This window comes from Sphaeramia orbicularis, chromosome 12 (assembly GCF_902148855.1).
Source record: "Sphaeramia orbicularis chromosome 12, fSphaOr1.1, whole genome shotgun sequence".
Classification (NCBI taxonomy): domain Eukaryota; kingdom Metazoa; phylum Chordata; class Actinopteri; order Kurtiformes; family Apogonidae; genus Sphaeramia; species Sphaeramia orbicularis.
In genome coordinates this window covers 54,600,006-54,616,858 of record NC_043968.1, presented here as the reverse complement: position 1 = coordinate 54,616,858, position 16,853 = coordinate 54,600,006, and the positions used below count along the sequence as shown (strand labels likewise).

At 38.8% G+C, this 16,853-nt stretch overlaps 1 protein-coding gene across 11 annotated transcripts in view; it reads right to left on the bottom strand.

Moving 5' to 3' along the window:
* Positions 1–931: 931 nt before the first annotated feature.
* Positions 932–16,853, bottom strand: part of vav2 (vav 2 guanine nucleotide exchange factor) — a 420,418-nt gene continuing 404,496 nt past the window's right edge. For 6 of the 11 annotated variants that reach the window (XM_030149393.1, XM_030149398.1, XM_030149399.1 and 3 more), the window contains 5 exons: positions 16,723–16,810; positions 16,473–16,596; positions 9,900–9,989; positions 9,324–9,478; positions 932–1,896 (listed from right to left, as the gene is read on the bottom strand). In XM_030149393.1, the coding sequence (XP_030005253.1) occupies positions 1,849–1,896; positions 9,324–9,478; positions 9,900–9,989; positions 16,473–16,596; positions 16,723–16,810 (505 nt within the window). In that variant the 3' untranslated portion in view covers positions 932–1,848. The remainder of the gene's footprint in view (positions 1,897–9,323; positions 9,479–9,899; positions 9,990–16,472; positions 16,597–16,722; positions 16,811–16,853) is intronic. The other 5 variants (XM_030149402.1, XM_030149403.1, XM_030149394.1 and 2 more) reach the window with 2 other exon arrangements.

The window sequence follows — 16,853 nt, the reverse complement described above, 5'->3', positions numbered from 1 at the left end:
ACAATTAACACACCCTATTCTTAAGTTAATGGTTACATTTCGAAAAGGACTAAGAGTAAAATACATTCAAATCTGAATTCATGCACAAGGATCCTTAATGTTCTTACTATCTATACTTATTATGCAGTAATATTAGGAGAATAAGGCCTTAATAAATGCTTTATGGTGACTAATAACGAGCCAATATGCCATTGTTCTTGAATAATACACTAGTTAATGGTGAATATGTGTTACTAAACGTTACAATATTGTACATTTATAATAAATTTCAACTAATTAAAATTGAGTCTGAAAATGCATATATCTGGTCAGAACAGAGGGGTTTATGCATTCTATGTGCAAATACACTGTGTGATTAGATGCCAAATATTGTTGCCACTGTAAGTAAAGGAAAACATGAACACTGCTCCCCTAGAAAGTCAGTCTGGCTCCTTCAGTGGATTCCTGTTTCCTTCAGGTTCAGATCTTCCGATTCAGGTTGTGATCTTCTAATTTCACCAGTCTGTGCAGCACCGAAATGAACAAAACAAAAGGTTAACAGTGACCATAAAACTGAAAATAAACCCCATCACCTGATCGACTGTCAAAATAAGGCAAAGTACAAAAATCATAACAATCAGTCTAAATCCATGCAGACATTAAAACATGGCTGAATTTGGCTTCATATAACAACAACAAAAGAGTGTTGGTCCAGTTCTCAAAACTTAAGAAACATGTTTGATTCTGTGCAAAAATAAAAGAAAACAATGAACAGTTAGATTTCCTAGTGTGAAGTAGTTATCAGGTGGAATGTCTGGATGATTCCCTTTTGCATCCGGCTGATTTTACCCATAAACGTATGATGCCATGACTGATGTGAGTGGTGATTGTTTTCTGACCAAAAAACAAACAAACAAAAAAAACCTCCAGTAGTTTTTTTTTTTTTTCTCTCTCTCTCCAACTGCCTGTTAGTCCGTACAGTCTCCAGTTGGGAGGTAAATGCGTCAGCCTGTTGGTTTGGGAGGGGGTTGGGAGCTCAGGCCCCTCCCCCTCTGATACTGAAGTCCTTTGGATGTGAACAGACTGTCTTTTTCGGGGATGGCGGCGGTCTTTACCGGCTGATGTCGAGGTTCGGTAAGCAGCGACCGTTGTTCAAAGGCACCGTACTGTACATTGGTCTGTATGTGTTTGTGTTTGTGTGGGCCGCACATGGGCACATGCATACATGAGAAGTAAAACCAGTCCACAAAGTCAATTCCCTCCACTGGTGTCAGCCCACAAGGCATCACCATGACAACTAAGGCAAAATCTCTCAACATTAAAACAGAGCATCTGTCTTTTTTTTTTGTCTTTTTTTTTTGTTTTTCCTCATCTGATTTTTTGCTGTTGCTAAAATCCTCACAATAATCATTAATCATTGTAATGATAATAATCTCTATTCAATAAATTATCTATACTGTACAATTATTTCACCTCGCATAGACCTGCAACAAAGAGGAGCCTTTTCAAAGTAAAGCTATCCAGAGTCAGTGGAGCTGCTGTGTTTACTGTTCAGTGAAGCCTCTGCAGAGGACGCACAGCAAGATGGGGTTTTGTTTTTTTGTGTGTTTTTTTTTTTTTTTTTTCTGTACAAAAATTAAACAGGACATCCTGCAAAGAAAAGACAAAAACAAACAAAAGCAAAGCTGATGCATAATTGAAGATAGAGAAACAGCATAGAAATGCTCACTGAGAAAATGAGTATCCAGCAAAAGCAACAACAAAAGTCTTTTTTTGTTTGTTTGTTTTGTTTTCTGTTATTTTCCTGGAGAGTGAATAATTTTCTCTGAGAACAGTAGATAGATGACGGTTCCTGATTTGAAGGCAGCTCTACTGCACTCCTTCTTCATCCACGTAGGTTGAAGGAAACCATCCGATCTGAAACAAAAGACACTAATTAGAGACGCTGTTACAGCGTATGAGCAGATGGGTCTTAGCTGAGTTTCCATTAAGAAGTCATTTGGAGCTAGTTTAACTGTGTAATTATTTCAATAAACGTGTTAAATCCCGTATTAATGTATACAATGTCATATAATTATAAGTGTGAATGGACTGGGAATCCAGATTATTTTCAGATGCAACAGCCTCATAAATGTTCTAAATTAAAACTACATATAGAAAGGATGCTAGTTGCTAGGCAACACCTTCTTTCACTTGTTGATGCAGTGAAGTGGTTCTTGAACAAAAACAGTGGCAGCACAAAATTTGCACTTAAAGACCATTATGAAACAAGGCCTAAATGAATGACAGTGACAGCTGATGACTGAGCTGACGAGTAAGAAAAGCAGTAAAACACAGGTACATGTAGGTTCATTCTCCTGTGGGTTTCCCCTGATGACACTCCAAATGAAGATCTGGATTTGGTCCCCGAGTGCCTTCAATGGCAGCTCACTGCTACTGTGTGCTACGTGCAAATACTGATGCTAATGCTAATGCTAGATGCTGTGTATTTTGATTAGTAAAATGCAGAGACATATGTAACCACTTAACCTTTAATGGCTCCTGTTCCATGTAAGACATGTAAGTGCTAATTGCTAATGCTAGATACTGTGTGTGTGTTAGGACGGGTAAATGCAGAGACCAAATTTCCCTACTGGGTTCTCTATGCAGTTGTCTAAATATTATAATAATATCTTCCTTAAATGATGGAAAATTGCAGCCATAGCCTAGAAAGCTGGAGAGTTGGCTTGTGACCGAAGGGTTGCCGGTCTGACTGGCAGAAAAACGTTGGCTGATGTGCCCTTGAGCAAGGCACTTAACCCCACATTTGCTCCTGGGTGCTGGATATGGCAAGCCCACTACTCCTAGTCTGCAGTGTGTGTGGTGTCTGCATTTTCTAGTGATGGGTTAAAAAGCAGAAGGTTAATTCTGGTGTGTGTGCTCCGTGTCTGCATTCTGAGTAATACAGAATCTTAATCAAATCTGAAAATACAGAATGAAATCAGTTTTTTGGTCCATATCTCCCAGGTCTATTGAGTATCTGTAATAAGGTGAACTAGTCCAACTCATGTTGAGGATAATGGGTAGGACCCCTGCTGAACCATCACACAGGCCTCATCCAAAGGAACACACACTTTAGTTTTTCATGCAGCTGTATAGTGGCATATGTCATTGAGTGTTGGTGCTTTATTCAATCGGTGTAATTGTAAACTTCCAGAGGTTAAAGAAAAGCACAGTGGGATACGACTGTGTTGTACAATTTGATCTGACACTGGATGAAATGTTTCTCAGTATTAAAGTAAATTAGACACCTTTAGTAGTCAAACATCAGGCTGCTCAGTTAAGAGCGAGTTAAAATGAAAACAGCAGCACATTAACTGTCAAATTTACAGCCTAATGGCCTAATGATTCCATTCAGTTCTGATTTTTGGGGCTACAATTTCATTCAATCAATTTTTGATTCAAAAGGATTTGATTCATAATGATTTCTGCTTCAGTCTATGGGTGTGCAAATGATCCTCATGATCTAGTCTGCTTTGCAAGACAGAATGACAAATGCAGACATTAAAATGTCTTTTTCACATTTATTAAGTTTTAAACATGTATCCATGCTTAGCAGGGAGTTTGGTGAGGCACAGCAGTGTGTGTTGGTTTGCTGCTGGTGGCTGACTCGGCACCGTGTCCTTTAACTCTGGGTGATGCCTGCTGACAGACTGAGCTCATGAAATTGCGTTGTATGTGACTCCAGTTTATTGCATTTGGTGTGGTATTCGTAAGCATTTTCATCCTTTCGCGTATCATTTAACACCATTTGATGACGTGTCAATGCACTAGCCACTAATTGCTAATCCTGACTGCCAATCTGCTAGCCGCTAATCGCTAACCCTACTTCCTCCATTAGTTTCCTTTGTTTTGGTGCTTACTGCGCATGCATATGTTCCAGAACTGGCTGCATGATGATGTCAGGACATCCCACGGACAAAACGGAGACAGACTGCAAGCAGATTTGTTTTATTTTTTAAAATTGATTTTGGGACATTTTAAATAGATTCTGAATTGTAGTAAATGAGAATCGCGATTTTTATATGAATCTTTTTTTTTTTTTTTTTTTCGGCACACCCTACTAATAATGGCGTGAACACACACGCAGAACACTTATAATGTGTACAGATAACATGCCAAATAAAAGTGGCGTGCATATTTACGAGTCACGAGATCCCGTTGACTTGAACAAAAAGCTGACATCAGATCTACATCAACTACCATCCTCTAAAACAACCACTTTTCCCAGTAGCCAGGCTGTCTCTTTTCCTTTCCAGCTACCTGATTTGAGAGTGTTTTCAGTAATAGCTCTATTCAGACACAAAACACAGGAGTGAAATCAGCCACGCATTACAGCTTTTTTTTTTTTTTGGAATGGTTTTTACACTTGGATCAATACAATGTTTTTCAAGACACTTCACTTGAACTAAGTAGTGCTTCATGAACACGCACCTGAAAACAACACTTAACCTTTACGAGTAATGTGTGCTTCAAGTACCAAAATACTTTTTTCTATTCACCAAAGTCTTCATTCACAGATATTTCTGTGAGATATGAGATGATGATGGATGGTACAACAACATGTTTTTTTTTCCCCGGTGATGGCTGTTTTCGTCTCTCCTGATACCTTCTTTTTTTTCCATTTTTCTATCTTTCATTGACTCCAGATCAAACTTTTTAAAAATGCTGTGGTCTTGTCATTGTGATGCCTTCACTGCCTGAAATCCTGGTAAAATAACCTAGACTAAACATTATGGAAACACACAATGTATCTGACTCCTTTTACAGTCGACCACACAATGTAATGTCTAACAAATACAGGCGTTGTGCTGTGACCGTTATGACAGCCCTGCGCTTCATTTTCCGTGACGTGTGCAGACACTTTTCATCTCCAGTACAGTAAGTGAAACAGCATTGCCTGAAGTCTACAAAGTCTGATCCAGCTTGTCCTTAGGGTTTAGAGTCAAACTTTTGTATGAATGTATGAATTTAAGATTTTCACTTACATTCTCACTTGCCTTGAACCATCAGCACATCTCATCCACTCCTACCATCATTCACTACCCAGAGGTACTTGAGGCCAAGCAACACTGGGACACCAAAGACAAGTTATAGAGATCTGCTGTCTAGCCTTTGCATTGTGAACTAGAAAAACAACTATTTGTTTCCTATATACATGCACATCTTAATGCAAATATGACTACTACTACTACATAGATGGTAAAGAGGATGCAAACAATACATGGAACTTTCTGCAATAATCAGAATGTTCTGTCCTATTTCGATGGAAAAGTTAAACTCGTTGGACAAACTAGGGCATATTCTGTTCTACAGTCTGTATTTTGTTAGGTTTTGATGAGAGTTCAGTGAGAATTGAAATATGTAACTGTGGTAGTTTTTCTAACGCAAGCTATGTATAAGTCTGCAGTCTTTAGATCACATATGTTGTAATTACACAAATTACGTCCAAAAATAAGGAAGAAAGACTCTGGGTTTAAAAAGACACATTCCTTTTTACTACGGCAACTTAAACACACATACAACTTTTACAACTCGTGGCATACATCAACTTACTTCCGTGAAAATTCCTAAGCTTCATAGGTAATGCTAAGCCTCATGGGAAACGTAGTTATTTTCTAAGCATTCACTATTGCTTATTTTAACTCCACTTTTAACATAAATCACAAATGAAATATATTGTATCTTTTTACTCAGAAATAAATTAACTGCAACTGCATATGCATCATGAAATTATTATAAATCCAAAGACAAATTACTTATACTTTATCTTCCCCCAAAAAAGTCACGACAATAAATAACCTCTTCACATTGGGTAAAAGATTAACTAACATCTGGCTTTTGTCTTCAGTGTGAAGGAGTGAGATCAGTTTTCCTTCCTATGTCATTTTAACAGTTTAAATACTAACTGAACTGCACATAGAAAATGATGATATCCCAACTTATAAAACTGACAAAGGTTAAGGTTAACTTGCTTTATTATCCCTGTGTGAAAATTTGGCCTTGGCATTTACCCATCCTGATACATGTATAATACCTAGCTTTAGCATTAGCATTAGCACATATTAAAAGCAGTGTGCGGCCAGTGTAGGCTCCATATCTTCATTAATACTGTGGTCAAGGGAACTGAAGAATTAACTGGAGAATTAACATAGATATAAAATTTTTTAATAACACAAATAAAATATGTAACTCATTAAGTAGCTAAATACAAAACAAATCCATATACAAACTAGAAGCACTTGGAGAGCGCAGACCTCCACCAAGGCAGATCAGTGTCCCTCCCACGATCACCACCAAAATTTAATAATTTGTTCCTTGTGCCAGTATCAAAAATTCCTGAAATTTTCAGAGTTATCTTGCACACGGACAAACAGACAGACAGACAGAAAAAACAGACAGACAGAAAAAACAGACAAACCAACGCCGGCAAAAACATAACCTCCTTGGTGGAGGTAATAAATTTACCATGACTGTAATAGAACTGAAACTGAGATGTTTTACAATGTTACAAAGCAATTCTTAAATTGGACCTGGACCACTGGACAATATCACTGTATCACATACTTTCTTTGTATCTTAGATATCAAACTGTGATAAAACTTGTTTTTCACTCTGTCACCAGTAGGGGCAGTCATCTTGAAACACGCTAGTTGATGATGTCAGAAAGTTGGTTTATCCCCGCTGTTAGCTTGTTCACCAGGAGGAGTTACTGAAGTAAACACATGGTTACTGAGGAAGGTGAGTTGTGACCAATGAATACCTCAATATGTTTATGTGTTTATGTTTACGCATTTGGCAGACGCTTTTTTCCAAAGCGACTTACAGGGGAAAACCAATTAAATCACTCAATCAATCAAATTTTATTTATATAGCGCCAGATCACAAGAAAGTTATCTCTTGACATTTTATATATAGAGTTGGTCAAAACCAGACTCTAAGTCAATTCTACAGAAACCCAACAGAATCCTCCAGGAGCAAACACTTGTGACTGGTGACAGTGGCGAGGAAAAACTTCCCTTTAACAGGCAGAAACCTGGAGCAGACCCAGACTCCTGGAGGATGGCCGTCTGCCTTGACCAGTTGGGGTTAAAGAGAGAGAGTAGAGAAGGGGAAAAAGAGAGAGCGATAGAGATAGGGACTGGGGGAGAGGGGGAGAAGGGGGGAGTAGGGGGAGACACATGGAGGCGGTTGAGGATAAGTGAGTGGTGATGATGAGGGCAGGGAAGAGGCCGGACCACCGCAGCAGGTCCAGAGATAATCGTGAAAGAATCTGTGGTTGTCCTGGGAAAAACCTTATTAGAATATTTAAAATGGAATGTTTGAAAGTGCTAGGACAGGAGGTGCTCTCGGAAGAGCTGGGTCTTCAGGAGCTTCTTGAAGATAGGCAGGGATGACTCTGTTCTTGTAGCACTTGGTAGAGCGTTCCACCAACGTGGAACGACCCATGAAAAGAGCCTGGATTGTCTTGTACAAGGTCTGGGGACCACCAGACTACGTTCCCCAGACGAGCAGAGTGGTCGTGGGGCGACATAAGCTTTTATTAGTGCACCTAAGTAGACAGGAGCAGACCCACGGAGAATTTTGTAGGCTAGGATTAAAGATTTGAATTTGATGCGGGCAGCTAGTCAATAGTGAAATTTATTTCAGTAACTCCTATAGATGAGTTTCAATGTTTACTAACAACAGTGATGCACGCGCAACTCAGAGGCAAAAACAGGAGTACCAGCTACCAGCTGGCTCACATCAGCCACGTACACCCCCAGGCTCTACCCCGGAACTCGTGAACAAGCCGATATGTTAGCTCTAAAACGGTCCATTAACTGTCTCTGTCCAAAAGCCGATCCCATCTTCTCTTACGGCCGCATAATTTGACTTGACCGCATCGGGAAGGCTGTCCCATAGTAGAAAAGCAGACTTGCACAGACGGGTGGGGAGTATTGTCACCAGCTCCCCACTGAACTCACCGGTGTCGCCCATTGTAGCTCCAACTGCCACTTCCAGCTGAGGAAACTCTTGCTGCCATCACCAGCAAAGGGAGCAGGTAGATCCACAATCACTCTCTCTCTATAGGGTGATAGTCCAGGGGAAGCCCTCCTGGTAGGTTTAAAGGGGTCTTCATCACTGTACCACATGATGACAATTCTTTTTTTCCACGCCACTAAGCGCAACAGGCATGCAGGCTAACTATACTGAGAAGCTACACTTACCGCGGTAATAACTATAAACAGCAGTCGGCAGAACAGAACCACCGCTGCCACCAATGGAACTAAGCGGTCTTTCTGCCTAACTTATACTTGGTGAAAGCTAAGTAATAAATGGCACACAGGAGTTTAGCAGGTCCATTGTTTAACACACTACAAACTCGGTGTGACTTCCGCCTCCAAGACTTAATGTATGCATACGTCACATGAAACTCATCTATTGGGAAATAAGCTAACAGCAGAGATGAACTAACTCAGTATCAGCTAGGTGGATTCAAGATGGCTGCCCCCTGCTGGTGACAAAGTGACAAACAATCTAGTTTTCTGATAATTCCAAGTGAATGGCATATTTTATTGCAGTGCCGTATCTTACCTAAGGTACAAAGACAATAAACAGTAATATTATATTGTTTCACATCCTCCAAGATGTTGGCAGATGTTCCTTTAGGCGTAAAAGAACGATCCTAGTCTGGTCCAAAACATCGTGGCATATTACTCATGAATTAAACAGTGCTATCGGATCAGTACTCTGGATTGGCTGAAAACAAAATCCTCAGAATTGGTATCTCAGTGTATCCCCACAATGACCCCACAGTCGTCATCACCTCAGCTCAGATTGGTACCAGTGGAGGCACAATAGTTTGACTGTACATGATATTTTTCACCCATTTTCTGCCAAGATACTACCCTGCACGTTACAGACAGGGACAATGCATTAAGGCAATATTTCTCGTGTGTCTTATAAGATACAACCCTGGCAAAGCATTGAGGTGAAATAGCTTCTCCTGATTCCAGGGGGGGATCTACTGTTCCCTATTTTCAAGCATGTTGTTGACTTTTAGAAAAAGCAAAGTAAACTCTACTAGCAGTGTGAAAGTCAGTCTCTGCAATATATTTTTACTGGGAGTACCAATTTGATAAAAACCCAAATATGTGTTAATTTTTGGTGTAGAATTGTTAAAGGTCTACTGATACGGTGAATGCGTTTTGAAAACTTGTCCATATTATTGAGGTTAGTGTGAAAACGACAGTAAAGCTACAGGTTTTAGCAGCATGACCTGAATATGAGACTTGAAAATGAGTCAGTCATTTCTGACTCACCCGTCCGTTGGCCTCTCCTTTCCACCAGCCTTGGTCTCCGCCAATTTTGCTGTAGATTTTGACAATGTCGCCTTCTCGCAGCGAAAGCTCCCTCATGTCCCGCGCTGCAAAGTTATACCTCGCAACCGCTGTACTGACCACACGTGGAGTAAACACTGAGAACACAGGGAAAATAATCAACATTAGTATAATTAAAAACAAGTTTAGGTTGTCCTAATGTTAAATAACCATCCTTATGCATGAGGAGATGAATATGGGGAGGAGTGATTCTGAACATGACAGTTCTAATTAGTTCTTAAGAATAAAAGTGGTCAGTAAGACACAGCGCAGTCGCAAAATGACAAATGAGCAAGATTGGAAAGGACACGCTGTTTCATCTTGAGAGGGGAAATTGGTTTTCTTCCCTTGATTTAATGAGTGAATGTCATCTGAGGAAATACTGCGGGGCTCTCATTAAGGAAATGAGCGCCATGGTGAAGTAATGAGGCCGACAACACGCAGGCTTATTATGAAATTGCAGGTGATGAGGAGGAGGGAGACAATAGGTGCCAAAAAATAAGAGAAAGAAGCGAGTACCTGACCAAAAGGGGGCTGAGCTCTGAGAGGAGGAAAAGTTGAGGCCTTGCGGACTGAGGAAGGAGAAGTTGTAGGAGGCGCAGGTGGCTGCTGAGAGGAGATGAGAAAGAGGCAGAGGAGGAAATAAAGCTTTGAGGTGCATGCATGCAGAGAGACAGAGTTAAAAAGAGGTGGCCGTGTGCACAGTAATCCTGTTTGTCACAAAAGAAACTTTCCCCTTCACTGTCTGCCAGTTTTTCTTTAACATCAATTTAGTTTCGACTTGAAACTGCACTTAAAAGGGGACTTTTGTGCTGAAAAGTCTGCAAAAGCTCGACAACCAACATGTCAGACTGCTTGACTCAGACTGTTTACGTAATGTTTCATTTCTGTCTGAAATGGAAAAAATGCCTTGATGGTGCTCTGGTAAGTGCTTTACTTTGGATTTTTTAAAGGGGGGTCATGAAGTTGGATAGATGGTGGATACTGCCAGTGGGGAACAGGAGGCATTAAAGGTTCAAAGGTTAAATGGTTAAAAGTTAGGTATAGGTAAATTCAGTTTCTGCACTTTACCCATCATAAGACACAGCACCTAGCATTAGCATTAGCACATATTAGGAGCAGTGAGATGCCAGTGTCTGCACTTGGAGACCAACTCCAGATCTTCATAAGCACCGTGTTCAGAGGTAACAACAAAATTGATATATAAACTAAACATCAAAAGAAACTTATTTCACACCATTTTATTAAATATGAAAACAAATTCTTTCTTACTCTTAAAAAAACATTTAATTAACAAACAAAATACAACAAACAACAAAACGGTGGATGAGTATCCAGAGGATAATGTAAAATATGACAGAGTAGTTCAATGAAGTTCACATTTAGCAACAAGCAACATTATTAATCCACAGCAAGTCAAAGTTTGACCAAATGGTCCAGATCAATGTCCTCAGTACTGGGTATGTCCTCCCGGCTGTGCACCTTTTGACCATTTGGTCAATCTTTGACTTGCTGTGGATTAATCATGTTGCTTGTTGCTAAATGTGAACTTTGTTGAACTACCCTTTGTCATATTTTACATCATCCTCTGGATACTCATCCACTGTTTTGTTGTTTGTTGTATTTTGTTTAATTAAATGTTTTTAAGAGCAAGAAAGAATTGGTTTTCATATTTAATAAAATGGTGTGAAATGGCCTCACATAGAATATGTGATAAGTTTCTTTTGATGTTCAGTATATGTACCTACTTTTGATGGTGGATGAAACCAGGTGACCCAGAGGAAATCCGCATAGTGCAAAGAGATCCAGTAAACTCAACACAGACTGACAATCGAACATGAGGTGCTAACCACTAAGGCACCACCCTGCCCATTCTATTCCTTTGTTCAAGGCCACAAGATTCCTGTGACAAATAATAATGAGACTTTCTCATTTTCCATTTCCTCAACTGCAGTCACACAATAACACAGAGTATCTGACAGAGGTGGTGTTAGACCAACAGCTTCTGTGTTTTGAGAGTTAAAACTGCTGCTTCTTTCCAGGGAATCTGGTGGTGGTGGAGCTTCAGGTTCCTCCAAAAAAATCTGGCTCCCATGGACTTACACTGTTAATAATGCCGTGTTTCCACTACATTGTACCTACTCGACTTGGCCTTTTTGCATTTTCATTATGAAAAAGGACCTGGAATCTGGTTCCTGGTACTAGTTTTTTGGTATCACCTCCACCGAGGTTCCGAGACTGGGAACAGATACTAAAGCGTGATGTGTAAACACTGCAGACCACTGATTGGTCAGAGAGTTGTCTCTGTGACCCGCTGGTTTAAAAAAAACACGTGGAAGTTGACAGTAAATATAGTGGTAGGTTAATGATGACAGCCCACAAAACTACACCATGGTCAGTTGAGGAGATTCAGATGTAAAAATTCAGCATGAGCTTGATGAGACAACATGCAACGAGCGAGTTTATCAGCAACTCTCTGAGCAGACGACACAGAAGTAACACGCTGCATCGCTATAACGTCCAGGTACTGTAAAGCCGGTAATATCCTGTAATGGAAACGGTCTCCAAGAATAGTCGAGTCGAGCCAAGTCGAGTTGAGCTGGTTCCATGTAGTGGAAATGCAGCATAAGTGTTCTGGTACATCTTTTATTTTTTCCTCCATTAATCACATCCCAGGATGAATAGAACATTTGATGTCTGCCATGCCAGCCTTTGACTGACAGATTTATTTGATAAAATACAATTTTTCCTGACAAACGGCTCCACTGTATTTATGATTCACAGAGTCCACCAACATGAGTGTTACTTTGTTATGCAGTGCTTGATGAACTTTACCATTTTTACCACGTCAATAAGCTAGCACTTAGCAAAAGCACAACTCTGACCCACAGGGATCCTGTAGCTCCACCTCTTTTGTCCAAATATGGCTACTTCTGGTTTCAAAAAGCCAACATGGTGAACTATTGACATCAAAACAACAATTCCAAAACCAAAGAGTGGCATCCACTAATTATATACAGCTTATGCGTCCACTTTGTCTGCAAATTCTAAATATTACCTTCACTGAAACTGATATTTATTTTATTTTAGATGGTTAGAATACAGTTTTTGCATCTTCCTCTCTCCCTAGCAGTAGACTGCATATTTTTATAATCAATACTCCAGTCTGGGTCACTGTTCTGGATTTAAGTACCTCATGTAACCTCACTTTAAACAACCAGAAGTAAGCCTGTAACATGATGCCACGTTCCACAGAAAAGTTCAGAAGTGTTCTCAAAAAATCTGAGTACATATTAAAATTGATAAAATAACTAAACAGATTCTTTGTGCTTCCACCATGTGTCCTTGTCTACCTGCGTCACACATCTGCACTCCCAAAAAAATAATAAATTCTCTGCTTTGTACTCCATGTCCTAATGAAAAACAAAATCTCAAGGTAGGATGCTGCTGTTTGTGCATGCAGCACACTGAAACTAAAACAATAGCACATCAACTCTGCTGTCTCGCTGCATGTCCACATCCAGCCAACACCGCAGCAAAACAATTGTGTTGTAGTGGCCAGTTGGGTCATCCTGCAGGGTGAACAGAGCCAGGCCGAGGTGGGACGCAAGCCAGTATTCATACTGTGTAATGGGCAGAGAGGCCAGCCAAGACCGACAGCCGGTCCACAGACCACGGAGTAAGATGACAATCTCCTCCTCTTTTTCTATTAACATTGCTCATCTCTTTTTTTTTTTTTGGCCCTCTCCTGTCTGGCATCCCTCCATTTTTCTGAGTTAGGACAGATGAGGCCACAGAGCAACGGTACAGACAAAGAGTAGGAGGACATGTGTCTCATTTAGTTCACCTTTTTGTACAGCTACGGTGGAGCATTATAATGTCCTCTAAATGTAGTGTCCCAACATAAGAGCAGGTATGTAGTCCACAACCCAACCGACTGTTCATCAGCTGTTCTTACTGAATTCACTTCAATAAGAAAAACCAAACAGGGTGGTCACATGTTCAAATTTAACATGTACCATCTCATATACAAATATAATACAGACATCAAATGTAACCCATAAAGACCTAAACATCCACCGGTGACCAGAATTATCTACTGATGTACAATGTTTAATACCTGCAAATCCATTAATCAATTAATTAATCATTTATCAATCGATGTAAATAATTGGTGTAAAATGCAGGTCAAAAGGTCAACAGATATGACCCATTTGGACGTGGAAACACCATCATCTTCTACAACATTGATTCACCAGTAAAACCCATGGAGTTTAATAAATGACAGTGATTATAGATATATTTTTATGTTCAGTTAATGATATCCTTGCTGAAAATTTAATTTATTCCCTGTTTCTGATTTAATAACCCTCAACTTTACTCTGACCTTTTATGGGGGGTCAGAGGTGTCAAACTCATTTTAATTCAGGGGCCACATTCAGCTAAATTTGATCTGCAGTGGGCCGAACCAGTAAAATAATAACAATAATAAATAAATAATGTCAACTCCAAACTTTTCTCTGTTTTACAGTGAAAAATGTAATATTACATTATGAAAATGTTTACATCTACAAACTAACCCTTCAAACAATGTGAATAACATGAACAAACTGAAAAAAAAAAAAGTAAATTTGACACTATTATGCTTTAGTTTATCGTTTCCATGTGTACATTATAACTTACATATTCCAGTGGATCTACAGATACACAAAATATTTAGTAACGGGTGGAATATTATTAAAATTGCACTTCTCTTAAGACACTTCAGGCTATTCATATTTGTTCAGGTTATTCAGATTTTGTTTGAAATTATGCTGTGTTTTAGTGTAAATACATGAAAACATTTACAAAGAGAAAAATTTGGAGTTGTGACAATTTATAGATTATTATGAGATTGAATTGACCTGAATGTGGAACCTGAACTAAAAGGATTGTTAATATCTTAGTGTAATTTTTGCATTTCACAAATTCATCCCAGGGGCTGGACTGGACCCTTTGGCAGGCCGGATTTGGCCCCCGGGCTGCATGACACCTGTGATCTACATGAGTACATAAGATGTAAGAAAACACCTTATTTTTACAGAAAAAAAAAATCCAAAATAAACAAGATAATATTACAATAAATGGTGATAAATCACTTAAGAAAGGTGGAGATGGTGACGATTTCATTTGATAACCGCCACAAATGTAGCACTGGGTCTTTATGGACTAACAACCTTATTTTCCATTCCTTCCCACCACCTTCAGACAATACAAGAGCTCACAGTAAATCCCTCCATATCATATCAGTTTACCAATTATGTGCAATTACATGGTTAATTTCTGAGTAATATGCATTTACATGCATATGCATTTATGTACAGAAAAACTCATAAACAGCAGATGCTCTGTTACACTTCCTTTTATATTTCTTGACCTATTTCTTGTATCTTTGCTGCTGTAAATACTGCAATTTCCCCATAGTGGGATGAATAAAGTCATATCTTATCTTACACAAAACATATGCAGATTATTGTCAAAATGAATGCATTTAGAATTAAGTGAAATTATGAGTAACTTTTGTGATTCTACAGAAATACGCTCATGTATAAGCAGCCCTGTATGATGTCACATGACGCAGGTAACTGGAGCCTGATCATATGACGACTGGAATGACCAATACTTTGTTTGGAGTGAAACAGGTGGATAAAGATCATCAGCTGAAAGGCTTATTTTCTGCAGATTTACTGATCTAAAATTGAGTGATTGAAAATTTAAAAATTTGCAAGACCAAGAAGGAGTAGCAAGAAGTATAAACTTATGTAATCCTACCCCTTCAAACCTTTCCATGCTTACTGAAAACAACACTCCCAAATTTATCAGCAATTTTGAAACATGTACATTCAGTCACTCATCTCTATTACAGTGCATTCAACACATTGCAAAATTGATGTTCAAATAACATACTAGTACCTTATGGTGTTTATTTATCAGTGTACCTCTGGAAAATCATTTCTTTATGCCTCTTTTTAAACACAGTTATACTGGTAATATGTTTTAGTTCTGCACTCAATCTATTTCAGTTTAACTCCCCTAACAGTGATACAGAAGCTTTTCAGTGTTGTATGCACGCTTCTGACCTTTAGATTTAAATTTTCCCTTAAATTATAACCCCCCTCTCTTTCACAAAATATTTTTTGAATGTTTTTCAGTAGCAATTTATGCCTTGCTTTGTATAGTAATTGAGTTGTTTTATGTTCCACCAAGTCAAAAGATTTTCGAAAGAAGTCATTTGTGTGAACCTGAAAGTCTGCATTATGAATGATTCTGATTGCTCTTTTTTGCAGAATGAAAAGTGGTTGAAGTGAAGTTTTGTAAGTGTTTCCCTATGCCTGGAAATGTAGTCAGCCTACAGTTGATATTTTTTTTCTGGTGCATATCTGAAACTCTTGCTTTCTACTCTAATTTAATACGGCCTTGAAGGTTTTAAACTGACATTGCACTTCAACATAGACAATGTTTTTATTCTTATTCAGTGCAAGTCAGAAATATGCCTTTCAACCTGAATTAAACTTACATCTACAGTTATATACAGAAAAGAATCTTTTTTTATAGGTAAAAATTAAACTGTAAGATTCTTATGAAATAAGATATTAAGATAGAAATCTAAATAAATGTGGTTTTTACATACAGCTCTGGAAAAAAACTGAGACCACTGCAATTTCCTGTGAAATCAGCATGTGTGCATGTATGACAGCCATTCCATTCCAGTGTCTGTTGAATTCCTACACAAACACACCTTATTCTACTGAATAAACACCTGATTCATATCTTATTTAAGAAGGAGAAGTATAAAAACCACTACTGTGACCATCACTATCTTCTTACATTAGGCAAAAACAGTGCTATTATTGCTGCAAAAGTAGTTAGAATCCAAAAATAACTTTTGAAAACTATTGGACTTTTGCTCTTTAATTAATTTGATTAACTTCCTTCCAGCTCCACATATGTCACAAAACTGTTCCACTGTCATTCTCTGTTATGATATTTCGTGATGGTGGCTCAGGATGCCTCACACAGTTTACATTAAAGTGAAAGAAAAGAAGGACTTGCCTGGTGAGCGTGTGCTGGCGCGTGTTAGTGAGCGTTCTCTTGACTTGTACGGATACCGCAGCGTGGTGTCTAACAACTTGAAGCTTTCTTTCAGTGAATGTGACTGATAGTATTCCACCAGCTCCTGTTGTATCGAACAACAGAGGGAAGAAAACAAACAAACAAAAAAAACCAAACACTTTTTCATTTTGTCTGTCACAGTGAGATCAATCTCAGTGGGTACATTTATGTGAGCTGTTAAATGACTTACCAATAGACTCTCAAACTTCTTGGCTTCAGTTATGTGAATCCAGCTGTCTTTTTCAATGACCTTGATGTGTTTTACTTCATCATTGAATCTGTAAAAAAAAACAAACACTGCAGTGACTACAGAGAAACCAC